Raw genomic sequence first — 20,295 nt, 5'->3', positions numbered from 1 at the left:
GTTCAAAAGTCTGAAGGTTCTCAAAATTTTGAAAATTCAGAAAACTTTTAAAATTTTGGAGATTTTATAGATTATACAGATTCTAGACATTTTGGAGATTTCCGAGATTCTATAAATTCTAAATGTTCTAGTGTCCCAGGGGATTTTAGGGATTATAGGGACCTAGGGTTTCTAGGTTTTCTAGGGAGACCAAAGATTTCACAGCTTCTAGAGATTCTAGAAATTTCAGAGATTCCAGAGATTCAAGCGAGTGAAGAGACTCAAGAGATTCAAGAAACTTAAGAGACTCAAAAGATTTCAGTGATTTAAGAAATTCAAGAGATTCAAGATATTCCAGAGAATCACGAGATTTCAGAAAGTCGAGAGAATCCGGATTCTACAATTTCCAGAGATTCCTGAGGTTAAAGAAATTCTAAATATTCTAGAGATTCCGTAGTTTCTAGAGATTTTAATTGTTTTAAGCATTCTAAGAATTCGAAAATTCTAAAATTTATAAAGATCCTAAGCATTTCGAAGATTCCAAAAATTTCGAAGACTCCGAACGTTCCGAACATTCTGAAGATTCTAAACATTTCTGATATTCTAAGAATTCAAAAGTCTGAAGGTTCTCAAAATTTCGAAGTTTCAGAAAACTTTTAAAATTTTGGAGATTTTATAGATTATACAGATTCTAGACATTTTGGAGATTTCGGAGGTTCCAGAGATTCTAGATGTTCTAGTGTCCTAGGGAATTTAGGGATGGTAGGGATCTAGGCTTTCTAGGTATTCTAGGGAAACCAAAGATTTCACAGCTTCTAGAGATTCCACAAATTCCAGAGATTCAAGCGAGTGAAGAGACTCAAGAGATTCAAGAAACTTAAGAGACTCAAGAGCTTTCAGTGATTTAAGAAATTCAAGAGATTCAAGATATTCCAGAGAATCACGAGATTCCAGAAAGTCGAGAGGATCCAGATTCTACAAATTCCAGAGATTCCAATGGTTAAAGAAATTCTAAAGATTCTATAGATTCTGTAGTTTCTAGAGATTTTAATTGTTTTAAGCATTCTGAGGATTCGAAAATTCTGAAGTTTATACAGATCCTAAGTATTCCGAAGATTCCAAAAATTTCGAAGAATCCGAACGTTCCGAAGATTCTGAAGATTCTAAACATTTCGGAAATTCCAAAAATTCAAAAGTCTGAAGGTTCTCAAAATTTTGAAGATTCAGAAAACTTTTAAAATTTTGGAGATTTTATAGATTATACAGATTGCAGACATTCTAGAGATCTTGGAGATTCTAGATATTCTAGATGTTCTGGTGTCCTAGGGATTTTAGGGATGGTAGGGATCTAGAGTTTCTAGGTATTCTAGGAAGGCCAAAGATTTCACAGCTTCTAGAGATTCTAGAAATTTTAGATATTCCAGAGATTCAAGCGAGTGAAGAGACTCAAGAGATTCAAGAAACTTAAGAGGCTCAAGAGATTTCAGTGATTTAAGAAATTCAAGCGATTCAAGATATTTCCGAGAATCACGAGATTCCAGAAAGTCGAGAGAATTCAGATTCTAGAAATTCCAGAGATTCCATAGGTTAAAGAAATTCTAAAGGTACTAGAGATTCTGTAGTGTCTAGAGCTTTTAATTATTTTAAGCATTCTAAGGATTCGAAAATTCTAAAGTTTATAAAGATCCTAAGTATTCCGAAGATTCCGAAAATTTCGAAGAATCCGAACGTTCCGAAGATTCTGAAGATTCTAAACATTTCGGAATTTCCAAAAATTCAAAAGTCTGAAGGTTCTCAAAATTTTGAAGATTCAGAAAACTTTTAAAATTTTGGAGATTTTATAGATTATACAGATTGTAGACATTCTAGAGATCTTGGAGATTCTAGATGTTCTGGTGTCCTAGGGATTTTAGGGATGGTAGGGATCTAGAGTTTCTAGGTATTTTAGGAAGGCCAAAGATTTCACAGCTTCTAGAGATTCTAGAAATTTTAGATATTCCAGAGATTCAAGCGAGTGAAGAGACTCAAGAGATTCAAGAAACTTAAGAGGCTCAAGAGATTTCAGTGATTTAAGAAATTCAAGCGATTCAAGATATTTCCGAGAATCACGAGATTCCAGAAAGTCGAGAGAATTCAGATTCTAGAAATTCCAGAGATTCCATAGGTTAAAGAAATTCTAAAGGTACTAGAGATTCTATAGTGTCTAGAGCTTTTAATTATTTTAAGCATTCTAAGGATTCGAAAATTCTAAAGTTTATAAAGATCCTAAGTATTCCGAAGATTCCGAAAATTTCGAAGAATCCGAACGTTCCGAAGATTCTGAAGATTCTAAACATTTCGGAATTTCCAAAAATTCAAAAGTCTGAAGGTTCTCAAAATTTTGAAGATTCAGAAAACTTTTAAAATTTTGGAGATTTTATAGATTATACAGATTGTAGACATTCTAGAGATCTTGGAGATTCTAGATGTTCTGGTGTCCTAGGGATTTTAGGAATGGTAGGGATCTAGAGTTTCTAGGTATTTTAGGAAGGCCAAAGATTTCACAGCTTCTAGAGATTCTAGAAATTTTAGATATTCCAGAGATTCAAGCGAGTGAAGAGACTCAAGAGATTCAAGAAACTTAAGAGACTCAAGAGATTTCAGTGATTTAAGAAATTCAAGCGATTCAAGATATTTCCGAGAATCACGAGATTCCAGAAAGTCGAGAGAATTCAGATTCTAGAAATTCCGGAGATTCCATAGGTTAAAGAAATTCTAAAGATTCTAGAGATTCTGTAGTTTCTAGAGATTTTAATTGTTTTAAGCATTCTAAGGATTCGAAAATTCTAAAGTTTATAAAGATCCTAAGTATTCCGAAGATTCCAAAAATTTCGAAGACTCCGAACGTTCCGAAGATTCTGAAAATTCTAAACATTTCGGATATTCTAAAAATTCAAAAGTCTGAAGATTTTCAAAATTTTGAAGATTTGGAAAACTTTTAAAATTTTGGAGATTTTGTTGATAATACAGATTTTAGACATTCTAGAGATTTCGGAGATTCTAGAGATTCTAGACGTTCTTGTGTCCTAGGGATTTTAGGGATGGTAGGGATCTACGATTTCTAGGTATTCTAGAGAGGCCAAAGATTTCACAGCTTCTAGAGATTCTAGAAATTTCAAAGAGTGGAGGGGCCCAAGAGATTCAAAATATTCCAGAAAATCGCGAGTTTCCAGAAAGTCGAAAGAATTATATTTAAATATTATTTGATTATGTCGTGAAAATGTATAGCTTTGATCGACCAACTTCAATCTTTTCGAAAATTTCCCCAAAATTTAAACTTTGTCGTGGATTTTTCGTAAAAATATCCATTTTCTTCCGAGCTCACAGCAATAACACAACACACTTTCCCTAATATTTGTTAATAATAAATTAGAAATTCTCGAAATTGCTTCACTTTTACGCCAAAAGGACGCGACGATCTTGTCGCCATCAAACAGAAATTAAAGCTGAACACAAAGGACCGAAAAACGTGACCTTTGGACAGGTAGCTCACGTGACAGTGACGTCATCGCACGTCACGATGAGATTGCAAAAATCATTTTTCATATTTTGGCGGGGAAATTAAGACATTTTCAGGTTTAACTTAACAATATTTAATCAAATTGCTTTGTTTTTAATACCATCGTGTTTTTAGTAAACCATTTTCGGTTTGATTATCTCATATTAATAGTTACTTACCATATTTGAACATTATAAATAATATTAATTATGTCTAAAATTCATTTAATTATATCGTGAAGATGTATAGTTTTGAGCGATCAACTTCAACCGTTACGAAATTTTTTCCAAAATTTAAACATTGTCCAGTAAACAAATCACGGAACTTGATAAATTAAAACTGAGGTCGTACTTCCCCGTTCACAGTACTAAGACAACACATTTTCGCTAATATTTATTAATAATAAATTAGAAATTCGCGAAAATAAGTCTACACTTAAGCCAAAATATTTTGCCTTTTTTTCTTGTTCGTAATCTTTTCGCAACAGAAAACTTAAAACGTGTTTAAAACAAGAAATATGGATTTTGTAATTACGCTCCGCCCCTCAGTCTGGCAACGAATGGAAAATTCATCACGATTAAGAACTGAGATCGGGGTGGAGCTTATCTTTTTTTATTGTTTTTTTTTTTTAGTTAATACTATAGTTTTCTCTGAGCAACGCCGTCACTGAAGAACATGTTTCACATGGCAAGCAATTCTTGTAGAAACCTAATATGTTAAATGTCACTTTTCATTAGGGATATTTGCATATACGACATTGGCTGCCAACCCAATTACTAGATTACATGGCCTACCTTTATCTAAAAACATCAGAACGGCGCATACGAAAACGACAGAATGCGGAATTAAAAGACAGATTTAACGTTAACTTTATCAACTACGGTAATGAATAGCCTATTGTTTGAAATTCCCCTTATCAAGAAACTTGTTTGATTGTTATAGTAAGTGTGGTTAAAGTCAGACACACGACGTAAAGTTCCATTTAATCAATTCCATAACAAGTTATTGACGTTTACAGGCTAAATTATGCGCAACGTCTCACTTACATAGTTATTTTTAGAAATTTTTTGACAACATCCTAAATTTTTTTCTTTGCATTTTGAACTTAATTTTCAATTAAAAGTGAGGACAGAAGTTCGTTGAATTATCGAGTCCATGTCCATTCAGTGCGTGATTCTTCTCCTGGTGGATGAATACAGAGCAATTTATAATTCATTATAAAATATAACTCAACTAAATTACCTTGGGCTTTAACTGTACACCCCATAATTAAGGACGAGGTCAGGAGAGAAGCTAGCAAAAACTAGAAAAAAAATATATGTAATTGTACTTAAAGCAGAGTAGAATTCAGATAGCACCTTGCACAATTGTTTCAACATTGTGTACAACTGACTAAAAATGAAATTAGGTTAGTCGTCTTCAAGGTTGAAGGGAAAAATTTGCAATTATAATAATTGCACATACATAAAATTGTACGGTCGTAATAAACACCGGGTGTCTGAAAAATGGCGGATTAATACTTCGCCACGTTCGTAACAATCAACTGGCAAGTCTGGGAAAAATAAATTTCGATCTCCCAGCTTTATTTATAAACAACGACGTCACAGCAAAACGCATCTGTGCGTCATGTTCGACGTCCCGCATGCTGTTAAATGCGCCAAGGTCATCAAAAAAGGTTATGAGTGCAAAAAATGTATTTACAGCACATTATCAACGGGAATACATTACATCGGAAGAATGTCACGTAGACATTTGTTTGATTTGAATGAGTTTATCGCCCCAAAACAGATGACTAAAATTATTCATAAGCCTCCATTGAACAAAATATTCTGAATGTTATTATTATAATTCTGACCTTATCATTATTTTATTGTCACAAAGACGAGCGTATTTTCACATTTTCCAAAAAATGGGGTGGCTCGTTCTTAATTTGATCGATAATAAATTGACTGATTCATTAATTGTTTGAGTCACCTGTTTAAGCAAATCTAAAAAATATGTAATCAGTTTTTTAACACTTAAAACACAGTTTAAAACAGTCAAAATCTCTAGAATCTTCAGAATCTTAGAATCTTTAGAATTTTTTTAACATCTGGTATCGCTGGATTCTCTGGAATTTCTAGAATCCGGATTCTCTCGACTTTCTGGAATCTCGTGATTCTCTGGAATTTATTGAATCTATTAAATCACTGAAATCTCTTGACTCACTTCTGTCTCTGAAAATTCTGGAATCTCTAGAAGCTGTCAAATCTTTGGCCTACCTAGAATACCTAAAATCCCTAGGACACTAGAACATGTAGAATCTCTAGAATGTTTAGAATCCGTATAATCTATAAAATCTCCAAAATTTTAAAAGTTTTCTGAATTTTCAAAATTTTGAGAACCTTCAGACTTACGAATTTTTAGAATATCTGAAATGTTTAGAATCTTCAGAATCTTCGGAACGTTCGGAGTGTTCGAAATTTTTGGAATCTTCGGAATACTTAGGATCTTTATAAACTTTAGAATTTTCGAATCCTTAGAATGCCTAAAACTATTAAAATCTCTAGAAACTATAGAATCTCTAGAATCTTTAGAATTTCTTTAACAACTTCTGGGGTCTCTGGAATTTATAGAATCTGCAATCTCCCGACTTTCTGAAAACTCGTGATTCTCTGGAATATCTTGAATCTCTTGAATTTCTTAAATCACTGAAATCTCTTGAGTCTCTGACGTTTCTTGAATCTCTTGAGTCTCTTCACTCGCTTGAATCTCTGGAATCTCTGAAATTTCTAGATCTCTAGATGCTGTGAAATCTTTGGTCTCCCTAGAATACCTAGAAACCCTAGCTCCCTACCATCCCTAAAATCCCTAGGACACTAGAACATCTAGAATCTCTAGAATCTGCGAAATCTCTAGAATGTCTAGAATATATATAATCTATAAAATCTCCAAAATTTTAAAAGTTTTCTGAATCTTCAAAATTTTGAGAGTCTTTAGACTTTTGAATTTTTAGAATATCCGAAATGTTTAGAATCTTCAGAATCTTCGGAGGATTCGTAGTCTTCGAAATTTTTGGAATCTTCAGAATACTTAGGATCTTTATAAACTTTAGAATTTTCGAATCCTTAGAATGCTTAAAACAATTAAAATCTCTAGAAACTACAGACACTCTAGAATCTTTAGAATTTCTTTAACCTCTGGAATCTCTGTAACTTGTAGAATCTGGATTCTCTCGACTTTCTGGAATCTCGTGATTCTCTGGAATATCTTAAATCTCTTGAATTTCTTAAATCACTGAAATCTCCTTAGTCTCTTAAGTTTCTTGAATCTCTTGAGTCTTTTCACTCGCGTGAATTTGTGGAATCTCTGAAATTTCTAGAATCTGTGAAATCTTTGGTCTCCCTTGGATACTTAGAAATTTTAGACCCCTACCATCCCTAAAATTCCTAGGACACTAGAACATCTAGAATATCCGAAATCTCTAGATTGTCTAGGATCTGTATAATCTATAAAATCTCCAAAATTTTAAAAGTTTTCTGAATCTTCAAAATGTTGAGAGTCTTCAGATTTTTGAATTTTTGGATTATCCGAAATGTTTAGAATCTTCAGAATCTTCGGAACGTTCGGAGCTTTCGAAATTTTTGGAATCTTCGGAATGCTTAGGATCTTTATAAACTTTAGAATTTTCGAATCCTTAGAATGCTTAAAACTATTAAAATCTCTAGAAACTACAAAATCTCTAGAATCTTTAGAATTTCTTTAACTTCTGGAATTTCTGGAATTTGTAGAATCTTGATTCTCTCGACTTTCTGGAATCTCGTGATTCTCCGGAATATCTTGAATCTCTTGAATTTCTTAAATCACTGAAATCTCTTGAGTCTCTTAAGTTTCTTGAATACCTTGAGCCTCTTCACTGCTTGAATCTCTGGAATCTCGGAAATTTCTAGAATCTCTAGAAGCTGTGAAATCTTTGGTCTCCCAAGAATACCTAGAAACCCTAGATCGCTAAAATCCCTAGGACACTAGAACGTCTAGAATCTCTAGAATCTCCGAAATCTCCAGAATGTCTAGAATCTGTATAATCTATAAAATCTCCAAAATTTTAAAAGTTTTCTGAATCTTCAAAATTTTGAGAACCTTCAGACTTATGAATTTTTAGAATATCCGAAATGTTTAGAATCTTCAGAATCTTCGGAACGTTCGGAGTTTTCGAAATTTTTGGAACCTTCGGAATACTTAGGATCTTTATAAACTTTAGAATTTTCGAATCCTTAGAATGCTTAAAACTATTAAAATCTCTAGAAACTACAGAATCTCTAGAATCTTTAGAATTTCTTTAACCTCTGGAATCTCTGGAATTTGTAGAATCTGGATTCTCTCGACTTTCTGGAATCTCGTGATTCTCCGGAATATCTTGAATCTCTTGAGTCTCTTCACTCGCTTGAATGTTTGGAATCTCTGAAATTTCTAGAATCTCTAGAAGCTGTGAAATCCTTTGGTCTCCCTAGAATACCTAGAAACCCTAGATCCCAACCATCCCTAAAATTCCTAGGACACTAGAACGTCTAGAACCTCTAGAACCTCCAAAATCTCTAGAATGTCTAGAATCTGTATAATCTATAAAATCTCCAAAATTTTAAAAGTTTTCTGAATCTTTAAAATTATGAGAACCTTCAGACTTATGAATTTTTAGAATATCCGAAATGTGTAGAATCTTCAGAATCTTCGGAACGATCGGAGCCTTCGAAATTTTTGGAAACTTCGGAATACTTAGGATCTTTATAAACTTTAGAATTTTCGAATCCTTAGAATGCTTAAAACTATTAAAATCTCTAGAAACTACAGAATCTCTAGAATCTTTAGAATTTCTTTAACCTCCGGAAATTCTGGAATTTATAGAATTTGGATTCACTCGATTTTCTGGAATCTCGTGATTCTCTGGAATATCTTGAATCTCTTGAATTTCTTAAATCACTGAAATCTCTTGAGTCTCTTAAGTTTCTTGAATCTCTTGAGTCTGTTCACTCGCTTGAATCTCTGGAATCTCTGAAATTTCTAGAATCTTTAGAAGCTGTGAAATCTTTGGTCTCCCTAGAATACCTAGAAAGCCTAGATCCCTACAATCCCTAAAATCCCTAGGACACTAGAACATCGAGAATCTCTAGAACCTCCGAAATCTCTAGAATGTCTAGAATCTGTATAATCTATAAAATCTCCAAAATTTTGAAAGTCTTCTGAATCTTCAAAATTTTGAGAACCTTTAGACTTTTGAATTTTTAAAATATCCGAAATGTTTAGAATCTTCAGAATCTTCGGAACGTTCGGAGTCTTCGAAATTTTTGGAATCTTCGGAATACTTAGGATCTTTATAAACTTTAGAATTTTCGAATCCTTAGAATGCCTAAAACTATTAGAATCTCTAGAAACTATAGAATCTCTAGAATCTTTAGAATTTCTTTAACAACCTCTGGGGTCTCTGGAATTTATAGAATCTGCAATCTCTCGACTTTCTGAAACCTCGTGATTCTCTGGAATATCTTGAATCTCTTGAATTTCTTAAATCACTGAAATCTCTTGAGTCTCTGACGTTTCTTGAATCTCTTGAGTCTCTTCACTCGTTTGAATCTCTGGAATCTCTGAAATTTCTAGATCTCTAGAAGCTGTGAAATCTTTGGTCTCCCTAGAATACCTAAAAACTCTATATCCCTACCATCCCTAAAATCCCTAGGACACCACAACATCTAGAATTTCTAGGGCCTCCGAAATCTCTAGAATGTCTAGAATCTATATAATCTATAAAATCTCCAAAATTTTAAAAGTTTTCTGAATCTGCAAAATTTTGAGAACCTTCAGACTTTTGAATTTTTAGAATATCCGAAATGTTTAGAATCTTCAGCATCTTCGGAACGTTCGGAGTCTTCGAAATTTTTGGAATCTTCGAAATGCTTAGGATCTTTATAAACTTTAGAATTTTCGAATCCTTAGAAATGCTTAAAACTATTCAAATCTCTAGAAACTACAAAATCTCTAGAATCTTTAAAATTTCTTTAACAACTTCTGGAATTTCTGGAATTTATAGAATCTGGATTCTCCCGACTTTCTAAAATCTCGTGATTCTCTGGAATATCTTGAATCTCTTGAATTTCTTAAATCACTGAAATCTCTTGAGTCTCTGACGTTTCTCGAATATCTTGAGTCTTTTCACTCGCTTGAATCTCTAGAATCTCTGAAATTTCTAGATCTCTAGAAGCTGTGAAATCTTTGGTCTCCCTAGAATACCTAGAAACCCTAGATCCCTACCATCCCTAAAATCCCTAGGACACTAGAACATCTAGAATATCTAGAATCTCCGAAATCTCTAGAATGTCTAGAATCTGTATAATCTATAAAATCTCCAGAATTTTAAGTTTTCTGAATTTTCAAAATTTTGACGACCTTCAGACTTTTGAATTTTTAGAATATCCGAAATCTTTAGAATCTTCAGAATCTTCGGAGGATTCGGAGTCTTCGAAATTTTTGGAATCTTCCGAATACTTAGGATCTTTATAAACTTTAGAATTTTCGAATCCTTAGAATGCTTAAAACTATTAAAATCTCTAGAAACTATAGAATCTCTAGAATTTCTTTAACCATTGGAATCTATGGAATTTGTAGAATCTGGATTCTCTCGACTTTCTGGAATCTCGTGATTCTCTGGAATATCTTGAATCTCTTGAATTTCTTAAATCACTGAAATCTCTTGAGTGTCTTAAGTTTCTTGAATCTCTTGAGTCTCTTCACTCGCTTGAATCTCTAGGAGCTGTGAAATCTTTGGTCTCCCTAAAATACCTAGAAACCCTAGATCCCTACCATCCCTAAAATCCCTAGGACGCTAGAACATCTAGAATTTCTAGAACCTCCGAAATCTCTAGAATGTCGAGAATCTGTATAATCTATAAAATCTCCAGAATTTTAAGTTTTCTGAATCTTCAAAATTTTGAGAACCTTCAGACCTTTGTGTATCTTCATCAATTTTTTCAAAGTGCAAAAAGTAGCCCCGCCCACCCACCCTCTCTTTTCTTAGAGGACATGTCATTTGCTAAAATCAGTTTCATCTTAGCAAATACTAACTTTTACAAAAAGTTATCAAAATTTGAAACATTAGGAGCTTACTTAGACAGGAATTTTGAACATCTTCTCTAGTGTTTAGTTGGTTATGCTTTAATGGATTTTTCTTTTGTTGGTTTTGTTTTTGTGTATAATTTATAAATGTTTTTTTTTGGTTTATTTATTAATGAAAAATAACAGCTTGTTTTATTAATAATAATGCACGATTACTGGTTGCTATGGCTATTGTCTTAAAAAAAAAATAAAAGGTGGATTTCAGTCACCATTGTTTTTTAGACAGCCATTGGCGTCACAACCCGGGATTGGGTGACCAGGTCAGAAAAAACCCGTCCCACTTGATAAAATCTGTAATTATCTGCATCATTTATATCACATCGAATTTGATTTCCTACGTACATAGTGGATAAAATCTATCACAGTGATGACACCTCCGACGCTTTCTCTGGAAGCATTACCGCGCCCCAGAAAAACCCGTCGGAAAAGTCACAACAAAATAAAATCTTCATCTAGACATAACAAGTCATATAAAAACCATAAACAAGTAGTAAAGACGTGTAGAAAAAACGTACAAATCAAACATCAGTCTATGCTAAGGCTTAGGAAATTCACTCTAAAACAATTCGCAAATAATCCCGGAGTTTGTGCTTTAGTTTCACGTTTGGTCGAAGCGATAGAATTTGGAAAAATTACAAGTTGAGGGTGCAGAGGAGCTGCTGGCCCGTCGTGTTAATAAGCTTGTTGATTTGATTCGCGTGCATGGTTTCCTTGCAGATGATCACGAAGGGCTCGTAGTTCTGGATCTCGTTGAGGATGTCGAGCTCGTTCTCGATATATCCCAGGTCGTTGCCGCCGACGTAGTTCAGCTCGGCGGCCTTGTTGTCGCAGTCGGCGGCCGCGGAGGTGCTGAAGCGCTGCGGAAAGACCTGGACGAGCTGGTCGAGGGTCATGGAAGTGGCGACGTGGGTCAGAATATCTGGATTTTGCGCAATAATAATAATAACGACGACAATTACCACTAGATAACTAACCTTTGAGGAGTTTCTTGTGGAAAAAGCAAACCCTTTTCAGTACTTCGTTCTGACTCAGCCGCAAAATTCGCCTCTGCACCGTCGCTATAAGAAACTTCCATTCGTCAGTGCGTGAGAACCGGTCCTAAAACGTCTTCATTGTAAAAAAATTGGTCAAAGATTGTTTCAACAGAACTTCCCTTGCCCCTGAAGCGTCCAATAAATTGCGCTCCATTGAAAAATTATAATAAATTTTTGCGGATTTTGTTTACTGATAAAGTGATAGTCTCTATAAGGTAAAAAACCAGTGGCAATTTTTTGTTTCGGTTTGTTATTTTAAAGATTTCCTCAATTACCTGATTTTTCAATGTTTAGATTTTATAGTTTTTTGTTTTTTCAATTTTAATTTTTTGAATTTTTTGTTTCTTCAATTTTTCATTTCTTCAAATTTTCGACTTGCAATTTTTGGTTTGGGATTTTTATTTTCTTTACTTTTACAATTTTTCGGTTTTTCAATGTTTTGACTTTATAATTTTTTTGGTTTTTTTATTTTAGATTTTGCAATTTTTCGGTTTAAAATTTCTCGAATTCTCAATTTTTAATTTTTCGATTCTCTAATTTTTCATTTCTTCACATTTTTGACTTTTTTTTATTTAGGTCTTTTATTTTTCCTTTTTGTACAATTGTGCGATTTTATAAACATTTGTTTTTCCAATTACAAGTTTTTCAATATTTCGATTTGGGTTTCTCAAGTTTTCGTTTCGGTTTTTCATTTTCTTTATTTCTTCAATTATTCGATTTTTTAGTGTTTGAATTTTAATTTTTTCAATTTCTTGTTTCTTCAATTTTTATATCTTGCAATTTTTAGGTTTAAATTTAATTCTTTAATTAAGTATTCATTTCTTCTATTTTCGATTCAAAATTTTTTTGTTTTGAGTTTTTATTTTCTTTATTTATATAATTTTTCGATTTTTCATTGTTTCGGTTGTATAATTTTTTGATTTTCCAATTTAAATTTTTCCCAATTTTTCGTTTCAAAATTTCGATTTCAATCATTTTCCAACATTTTGCAGTTCGTCGTTTTTTGTTTTCAAACTTCGATGTTTCCCAATATTAATTTTTTCGAATTTTCCACATTTTGTGTCCCCAGTTTTTCGATTTTTCAAATTTTGAATTTTTCAGTTATCAAATTTTTCAAATTTTAGATATCCTAAGTACTCATTTCGTCAGTTTCTCAAGTTTTAAAATTTAATTTAACTGTTTTGAATTTTTTGTTGCTTTAATTTTTCGATTTGTTCGACTTTTGGATTTTTAAAGTTTACGAATTTTGAAGTTTTCTTTAAATATACGATTGTACAAGGTTTCGATTCTTCAATATTTACGATCTTTAATTCTTGGGATGTTCACTTTTTCGATTTTACGACTTCGAAAATTTCTGGAATTTTAATTCTCAAAATAAAAAAATTCAAAAGTTAATTCGAAAATCGAAGAACTGTAAAATCGAAAATGCAAAATGGAAAAAGTTTAATTCAAAAACTTAAAAAACGGAAAAATTTGTTTGAATTAAAAAAAAAAATAAAAATGAAAAATTGACGTTTCTAAAAATTGTAAAATTTAAATGAAAGTTTAAATAATTGTAAAATTGAAAAAATCCAAAAGTCGAAAAATTGAAAAATTTTAATTTAAAAACTTGAAAAACCGAAAAATGGGAAACTGAAAAAACAAAATTGTAAAATAGCGAAACGAAATTCAAAAATCAGAAAACTGAAAAATTGAAAAATTTTAAATCGGAAAACTTGAAAACTGAAGAAACGTAAAATGAAAAATCCAAAAAAAACAAAAATCGTTTCTTTAATTCAATGATTTTTCAATTTTTCGACTTTCGTTTTTTTAGGTTTACGAATTTTAAAGTTGTTTTAAATTTACAGTTTTACAATTTTTCGATTCTTCAATATTACCAATTTTTATTTTTAATTTTATCGGGTCTTAACTTTTTCGATTTTGCAAAGAAATCTCAATTTTTCGTTTTTTCAAATTTTAGAAACTTTAATTTTTTGGGTTTTACACATTTCGTTTCCACAATTTTTTCTTTAAATTTCCGATTTTCAATTTTTCAGCTTCTTGTTTTTTAATTTTTCGATTTTTTAATTCTTCCGGTGTTTTTCAGTTTTCGAGTTTTTGACATTCTTTTGAATTTTTCCTTTTTTTCCGGTTTTTAGATTTTCTTCAACTTTTCGATTGTTATCTATTTCTCAATTTTCGGTTCATTGGTTTTCGAGTTTTCAAATTTAAGTGTTGCTCAGGTTTTTTTTATATTTTCCAGTTTTTATGTTTTTACAATTTTTCGATTTTATAAAATTTTGCTTTTCCAATTTCATTTTGTTAAATTTTTCGATATGCACTTTTATCATTTTTATTTTTTTTTGGTTTCCTCAGTTTCTAAATTTTCGTGATTTTGAAATTTTCATTTATTCAATTTTGCAATTTTTCGATTTCCAGTTTTCATTTTGGTTTTTTATTTTCTTTATTTCTCCAATTATTCGATTTTTCAGTGTTCCGATTTTATAATTTTTTGTTTTTTCAATTTTTATATTTTGCAATTTTTCGGTTTAAAATTTCTTGAGTTTTCAATTTTTGATTTTTTCTATCCTTTAATTTTTCATTTCTTCATATTTTCGACTTTTCAATGATTTTATAAACTGTTGTTTCTTCAATTTCAATTTTTTCCATTTTATTTTTCATTTCTTCAATTTTTCGATTTGCATTTTCCAATTTTTCATTTTTTTTTTGTTTCTTCAGTTTTCCAGATTTTGAATTTTTCAATTCTTAGATTATGCATTTTTTCGATTTAAGTTTCACGAGCTTTCAATTATTTTTTCGATTTTGTAATTTTTTGTTTTTTCAATTTTAATTTTTCATTCTTCGGTTCTTCAATTTTTAGAGTCTAAAATTTTTTGGCTTTAACTTTCTCGAGTTTTCAATTTTTAATTTTTTTGATTCTATAATTTTCATTTTTTCAAATTTTGGGTTTTTATTTTCCTTTCCTATTTCACATTTTTGGATTTTTCAATGTTTAGATTTTACAAATTTTTGTTTTTCCAATTTTTCGTTTCTTCAGTTTTTTTAATTTTCTAAAAATTGGAAACTCGAGAAATTTTATTGCAATTCGATTTTATAATTTTTTGTGGTTTCAATTTTTCGATTTGCGATTTTTCAATTTTTTATTTTTTTTGTTTTTTCATTTTTAGATTTTGCAATTTTTCGGTTTAAAATTTCTCGAGTTTCCAATTCTTAATTTTTCGATTCTTTAATTTTTCATTTCTTCAAATTTTCGATTTTTCAATGTTGCGATTTCATAAATTTTTGTTTTTCAACTTCAATGTTTTCAGTTTTAGTTTTTCTTTCTTCAACTTTTCGATTTTGCATTTTTTATTTTTAATTTTTTTTGTTTCTTTCATTTTTCAACTTTCCAGATTTTAGATTTTGCAATTTTTGGATTTCAGTTTCTCGAGTTTACAATTTTTGATTTAATTTCTCGATTTTCAATTTTTCGTTTCGGACTTTCATTTTCTCTCTTTCTTCGATTATTCGATTTTTCAGTGTTCCAATTTTATGATTTTTTGTATTTTCAATTTTAATTTTTTCGATTCTTTAATTTTTCATCTCTTCAAATTTTCAATTTTTCAATATTGCGATTTTACAAATTTTCGTTTTTTTTGGTTTCTTTAGTTTTTCAACTTTTCCAGATCTTGAATTTTTCAATTTTTACATTTTGCAATTTTTCGATTCGATTTTCTCCAGTTTTTAAATTTTAATTTTTGATTTGGGTTTCTTATTTTTCCTATTTTTATAATTTCTCGATTTTTCCAATTTCAATGTTTGCATTTACGATTTGCATTTTTCAATTTTCATTTTTTTGTATTCCAAATTTTGAATTTTTCAATTTTTCATTTCGGTTTTGTATTTTCTTTCTTTCTTCGATTATTCGATTTTTCAGTGTTCCAATTTTATAATTTTTTGTAATTTCAATTTTAATTTTTTCAATTTTTCGTTTCTTCAATTTTTAGATTTTGCAATTTTTCGGTTTAAGACTTCTCGAGTTTTCAATCTTTAATTTTTTCGATTCTTTAATTTTTCATTTCTTCAAATTTTCAATTTTTTAATATTGCGATTTTACAAATTTTCGTTTTTTCAATTTCAATTTTTTCAATTTTGTTTTTCCTTTCAATTTTCGGTATTTGCATTTTTCAATTTTTCATTTTTTTTTTGTTTCTTTAGTTTTTCACTTTTTCCAGATTTTGAATTTTTCAATTTTTACATTTTGCAATTTTTCGTTTCTTCTAATTTTCGATTCGTAATTTTTGATTTGGGTTTCTTATTTTCCCTATTTTTATAATTTCTCGATTTTTCCAATTTCAATGTTTCCATTTACGATTTGCATTTTTCAATTTTTCATTTTTTTGTTTTCCAAATTTTGAATTTTTCAATTTTTCATTTCGGGTTTTTATTTTCTTTGTTTCTTCGATTATTCGATTTTCAGTGTTCCGATTACAATTTTTTGTATTTTCAATTTCAATTTTTTCAATTTTTCGTTTCAATTTTTGCAATTTTTCGGTTTAAAACTTCTCGAGTTTTCAATCTTTAATTTTTTCGATTCTTTAATTTTTCATTTCTTCAAATTTTCAATTTTTTAATATTGTGATTTTACAAATTTTCGTTTTTTCAATTTTGTTTTTCCTTTCAATTTTTCGATTTGATTTTCTCCAGTGTTTAAATTTAAATTTTTCAATTTTTCGTTTCTTCTAATTTTCGATTCGTAATTTTTGATTTGGGTTTCTTATTTTCCCTATTTTTATAATTTCTCGATTTTTCCAATTTCAATGTTTGCATTTACGATTCGCATTTTTCAATTTTTAATTTTTTTTGTTTTCCAAATTTTGAATTTTTCAATTTTTCATTTCGGGTTTTTATTTTCTTTCTTTCTTCGATTATTCGATTTTTCAGTGTTCCGATTTTATAATTCTTCAATTTTAATTTTTTCATTTTTTCGTTTCTTCAATTTTTATATTGCAATTTTTCGGTTTAAAATTTCTCTAGTTTTCAATCTTTAATTTTTCATTTCTTAAAATTTTCAATTTTTCAATATTGCGATTTTACAAATTTTCGTTTTTTCAATTTCAATTTTTTCAATTTTGTTTTTCCTTTCAATTTTCGGTATTTGCATTTTTCAATTTTTCATTTTTTTTTTGGTTTCTTTAGTTTTTCAATTTTTCCAGATTTTGAATTTTTCAATTTTTACATTTTGTAATTTTTCGTTTCTTCTAATTTTCGATTTGTAATTTTTGATTTGGGTTTCTTATTTTCCCTATTTTTATAATTTCTCGATTTTTCCAATTTCATTTACGATTTGCATTTTTCAATTTTTAATTTTTTTTTGTTTTCCAAATTTTTAATTTTTCTATTTTTCATTTCGGGTTTTTATTTTCTTTATGTCTTCAATGTTTCGATTTCATAATTTTTTGTTTCAATTTTAATCTTTAAAATTTTTTTGTTTCTTCAATTTTTCAGTTTTGCAATTCTTTAGTCATTTCTTCAAAACGTTTTTTTATCTTCAATTTTCCGATATGCAACTCTTCAGGCTTTCAATTTTAAACTTTTCCGATTTTCCATCTGTTGGATGTTTTTTGGATTTGCAATTTTTCATATCGGGTTTTTATTTTCTTTATTTCTTCAACTATTCGATTTTTCAGTATTTCGGTTTTATAATTTGTTGTTTTTTCAATTTTATTGAATAAACGGTAGGTTTTTCTTGTTTTTTTCGAGTTTTCAAACCAAGTTGTTTCTCAGTTTTTCGATTTTTCAACTTTTGAATTTTTCAGTTGTCCAATTTATCAATTTTTAGATATCCTACGTATTCGTTTCGTCAGTTTTTCAAGTCTCATTAAATTTTTTTTTTGCTTTAATTTTGTCATTTTGAATTTTTGTTTTCAATTTTTCAATTTGTTGGACTTTTGGATTTTTTTTTTCATGTTTTCTTTAAATTTACAAAATATTTACGATTTTAAAAATTTTCAAGTTTTCGATTTTTCAGGTTTACGAATTTGAACATAAAAATAAGAAAATTCAGACAAACGTTAAAATTTAAAAATTCGAAAATCGAAAAACTCTAAAATCGAAAATTGCAAAGTTGAAAAATGGAAAAATTTTAATTGAAAAACTTGAAAATGAAAAAACGAAAATCTAAAATCCGAAAAAATTATTGAAAAATAAAAAATTAAAATTTAAAAAAATTGTAAAAAAAAGTTTAAAAAATCGTGAAATTGAAAAATCAAAAGTTGAAAAATTGAAAAAACAGAAAACGTGAAACGAAAATTTACAAAGTCGGGAAATTGCAAAATCGTAAAATTAACGAAACGAAAAATTCAAAAATCGTAAAACTGTAAAAAACAAAAGCTGAAAAATCTAAAAATTGCGAAGTAAATAGAAAGGAAAAATTCGAAAATTATAAAGTAAAAAATCGAAAAATTTTAATTCGAAAACTTGAAAAACTGAAGAAACGTAGAATGGAAAAATAAAGAAAACAGAAATCGTTTTTTCAATTTTATAATTTTGCAATTTTTAGATTTCTTAATTTTTCGAAGTTTTTTTCAGATTTCCGAATTTTGCAGTTTTTTTTTAAATTACAGTTTTATAATTTTTCGACTCTCCAATATTTACGATTTTTTATCTTTCAGTTGTTCGAGTTTTTACTTTTACGATTTTGCAAAGAAAAGAAATTTTAAATTTTTGGATTTTTAATTTTTCGTTTCCACAATGTTTCAAGTTTTCGATTTTTTCTTTCTACTTTTTGATTTTTCCTTTCTTTAAATTTATGATTTTAAGTTTCCCATTTTTCAATTTTTCAGCTTCTTATTTTTTAACTTTTGATTTTTTAATTTTTCAGTGTTTTTCGATTTTCGAGGTTTTTACTACTTTCGAGTTTTCAAATTTAAATGTTGCGCAATTATTTTTTAACTTCCTAATTTTCATGGTTTTACAATTTTTCGATTTTTATAAATTTTTGCTTTTCGAATGTCAATTTTTCATATTTTTTTGTTTCTTCAGTTTTTCAATTTCCCAGATTTTGAATTTTTCAATTTCCAATTTTTTGTTTAGCTATTTAATTTTCTTTATTTCTTCAATTCTCCGATTTTTCAGTGTTTCGATTTTATACTTTTCTGTTTGTCCAATTCTGATTTTTTTTGTTTCTTCAAATCACCAATTTTTCATTTTTAAATTTTTTCGATTTTCTATTTTTTGGATATTTTCGTACGGTTTTTTATTTTCTTTATTTTTTCAGTTTTCCGGTTTTTAAATGTTCTACTTTTCTATTTTTCAGTTTTTCAAGTTTTTTCAATTTTCTTTTGGATTTTCCATTTTCGTTTCTTAATTTCTCAAGTTTTTAGAATTTTTTCTTTCTTTAAACTTACAACTTTTCAGATTTTCACCTTATTTTTTAATTTTTCGATTTAACAATTTTTCAATTTTTCAGGTTTTCACTTTTTCGATTTAGCAAAGAAATCTGAATTTTTCGTTTTTTCAAATTTTAGAAATTTAAATTTTTTGGATTTTTCCATTTTTTCTTTCCACAATTTTTTAAGTTTTCGAATCAAAATTTTTCGATATTTCACTTTTGATTTTCAATTTTTCCTTTCTTTAAATTTATATGTTACTCATAGTTTTTCCAATGTCAATTTTTCATATTTTTTTGTTTCTTCAGTTTTTCAATTTTTCGATTTCCAATTTTTTGTTTAGGTATTTCATTTTCTTTATTTCTTCAATTCTTCGATTTTTCAGTGTTTCGATTTTATACTTTTTTGTTTGTCCAATTCTGATTTTTTCGTTTCTTCAAATTACCAATTTTTCATTTTAAAATTTTTTCGATTTTCTATTTTTTGGATATTTTCGTACGGTTTTTTGTTTTCTTTATTTTTTCAATTGTCCGGTTTTTAAATGTTCTACTTTTCTATTTTTTTCATTTTTTTTAATTTGAAATTTTCATTTTATTATTTTTCGAATTTTCAACTTTTAGATCTTTTAATACTTCGTTTTTTCAATTTTAGACTTTTCAGTTTCTCGATTTTTCAATTTTTCGATTTCATAGTTTTTCGTTTCTTCAATTTTCGACTTTTTATTACTTATTTTTAATTTTTTGTTCTCTCCGGTTTTTCGATTTTCGATTTACAACTTTTCGTTTTTTTTTTTTTAATTTTTTATATTTCTCAGATTTTCGATTTTTCAGTTTTCGAGATTTCATATTAAATATTTCCCAACTTTCCATTTTTCGCGTTTTCAGTTTATCAAATTTTTGAAACTTAAATTTTCCAATTTTTCGAATTTTGGCCCTTTTTTGAATTTATGATTTTCCAATTTTTCAATTTTTCGGGTTTTTGCTTTTTCGATTTTGCAATTTTTAAAAATTTAACTTTTTCTTTATCAATTTTTGGAAATTTGAATTTTCTAATTTTTCAGGTTCTCGTTTTTTATTATTTTCCAAATTTTCGAAATCAATTGTTTCGATTTTATACTTTTAATTTTCGAATTTTTCGATTTTTCAATTTTTCAGTCTCTTGTTTTTTAGTTATTCGATTTTATAATTTTTCGTTTCTTTAATTTTATGGTTTTTCTATTTCTCGATTTTTC

General features: G+C 28.9%; 1 protein-coding gene across 1 annotated transcript in view; it reads right to left on the bottom strand.

Moving 5' to 3' along the window:
* Nucleotides 1–10,938: 10,938 nt before the first annotated feature.
* Nucleotides 10,939–20,295, bottom strand: part of LOC135136807 (uncharacterized) — a 42,890-nt gene continuing 33,533 nt past the window's right edge. The window contains exons 8-9 of the mRNA XM_064066227.1: nucleotides 11,635–11,758; nucleotides 10,939–11,579 (exon numbers count right to left, since the gene is read on the bottom strand). Of these exons, the coding sequence (XP_063922297.1) occupies nucleotides 11,293–11,579; nucleotides 11,635–11,758 (411 nt within the window). The 3' untranslated portion in view covers nucleotides 10,939–11,292. The remainder of the gene's footprint in view (nucleotides 11,580–11,634; nucleotides 11,759–20,295) is intronic.

The sequence above is a fragment of the Zophobas morio genome, unplaced genomic scaffold (genome assembly GCF_036711695.1).
Source record: "Zophobas morio isolate AGI-343-1 ecotype UQ-CSIRO unplaced genomic scaffold, CSIRO_AGI_Zmor_V1 ptg000027l, whole genome shotgun sequence".
Classification (NCBI taxonomy): Eukaryota; Metazoa; Arthropoda; class Insecta; order Coleoptera; family Tenebrionidae; genus Zophobas; species Zophobas morio.
This window is presented reverse-complemented; position numbering and strand designations above follow the sequence as displayed.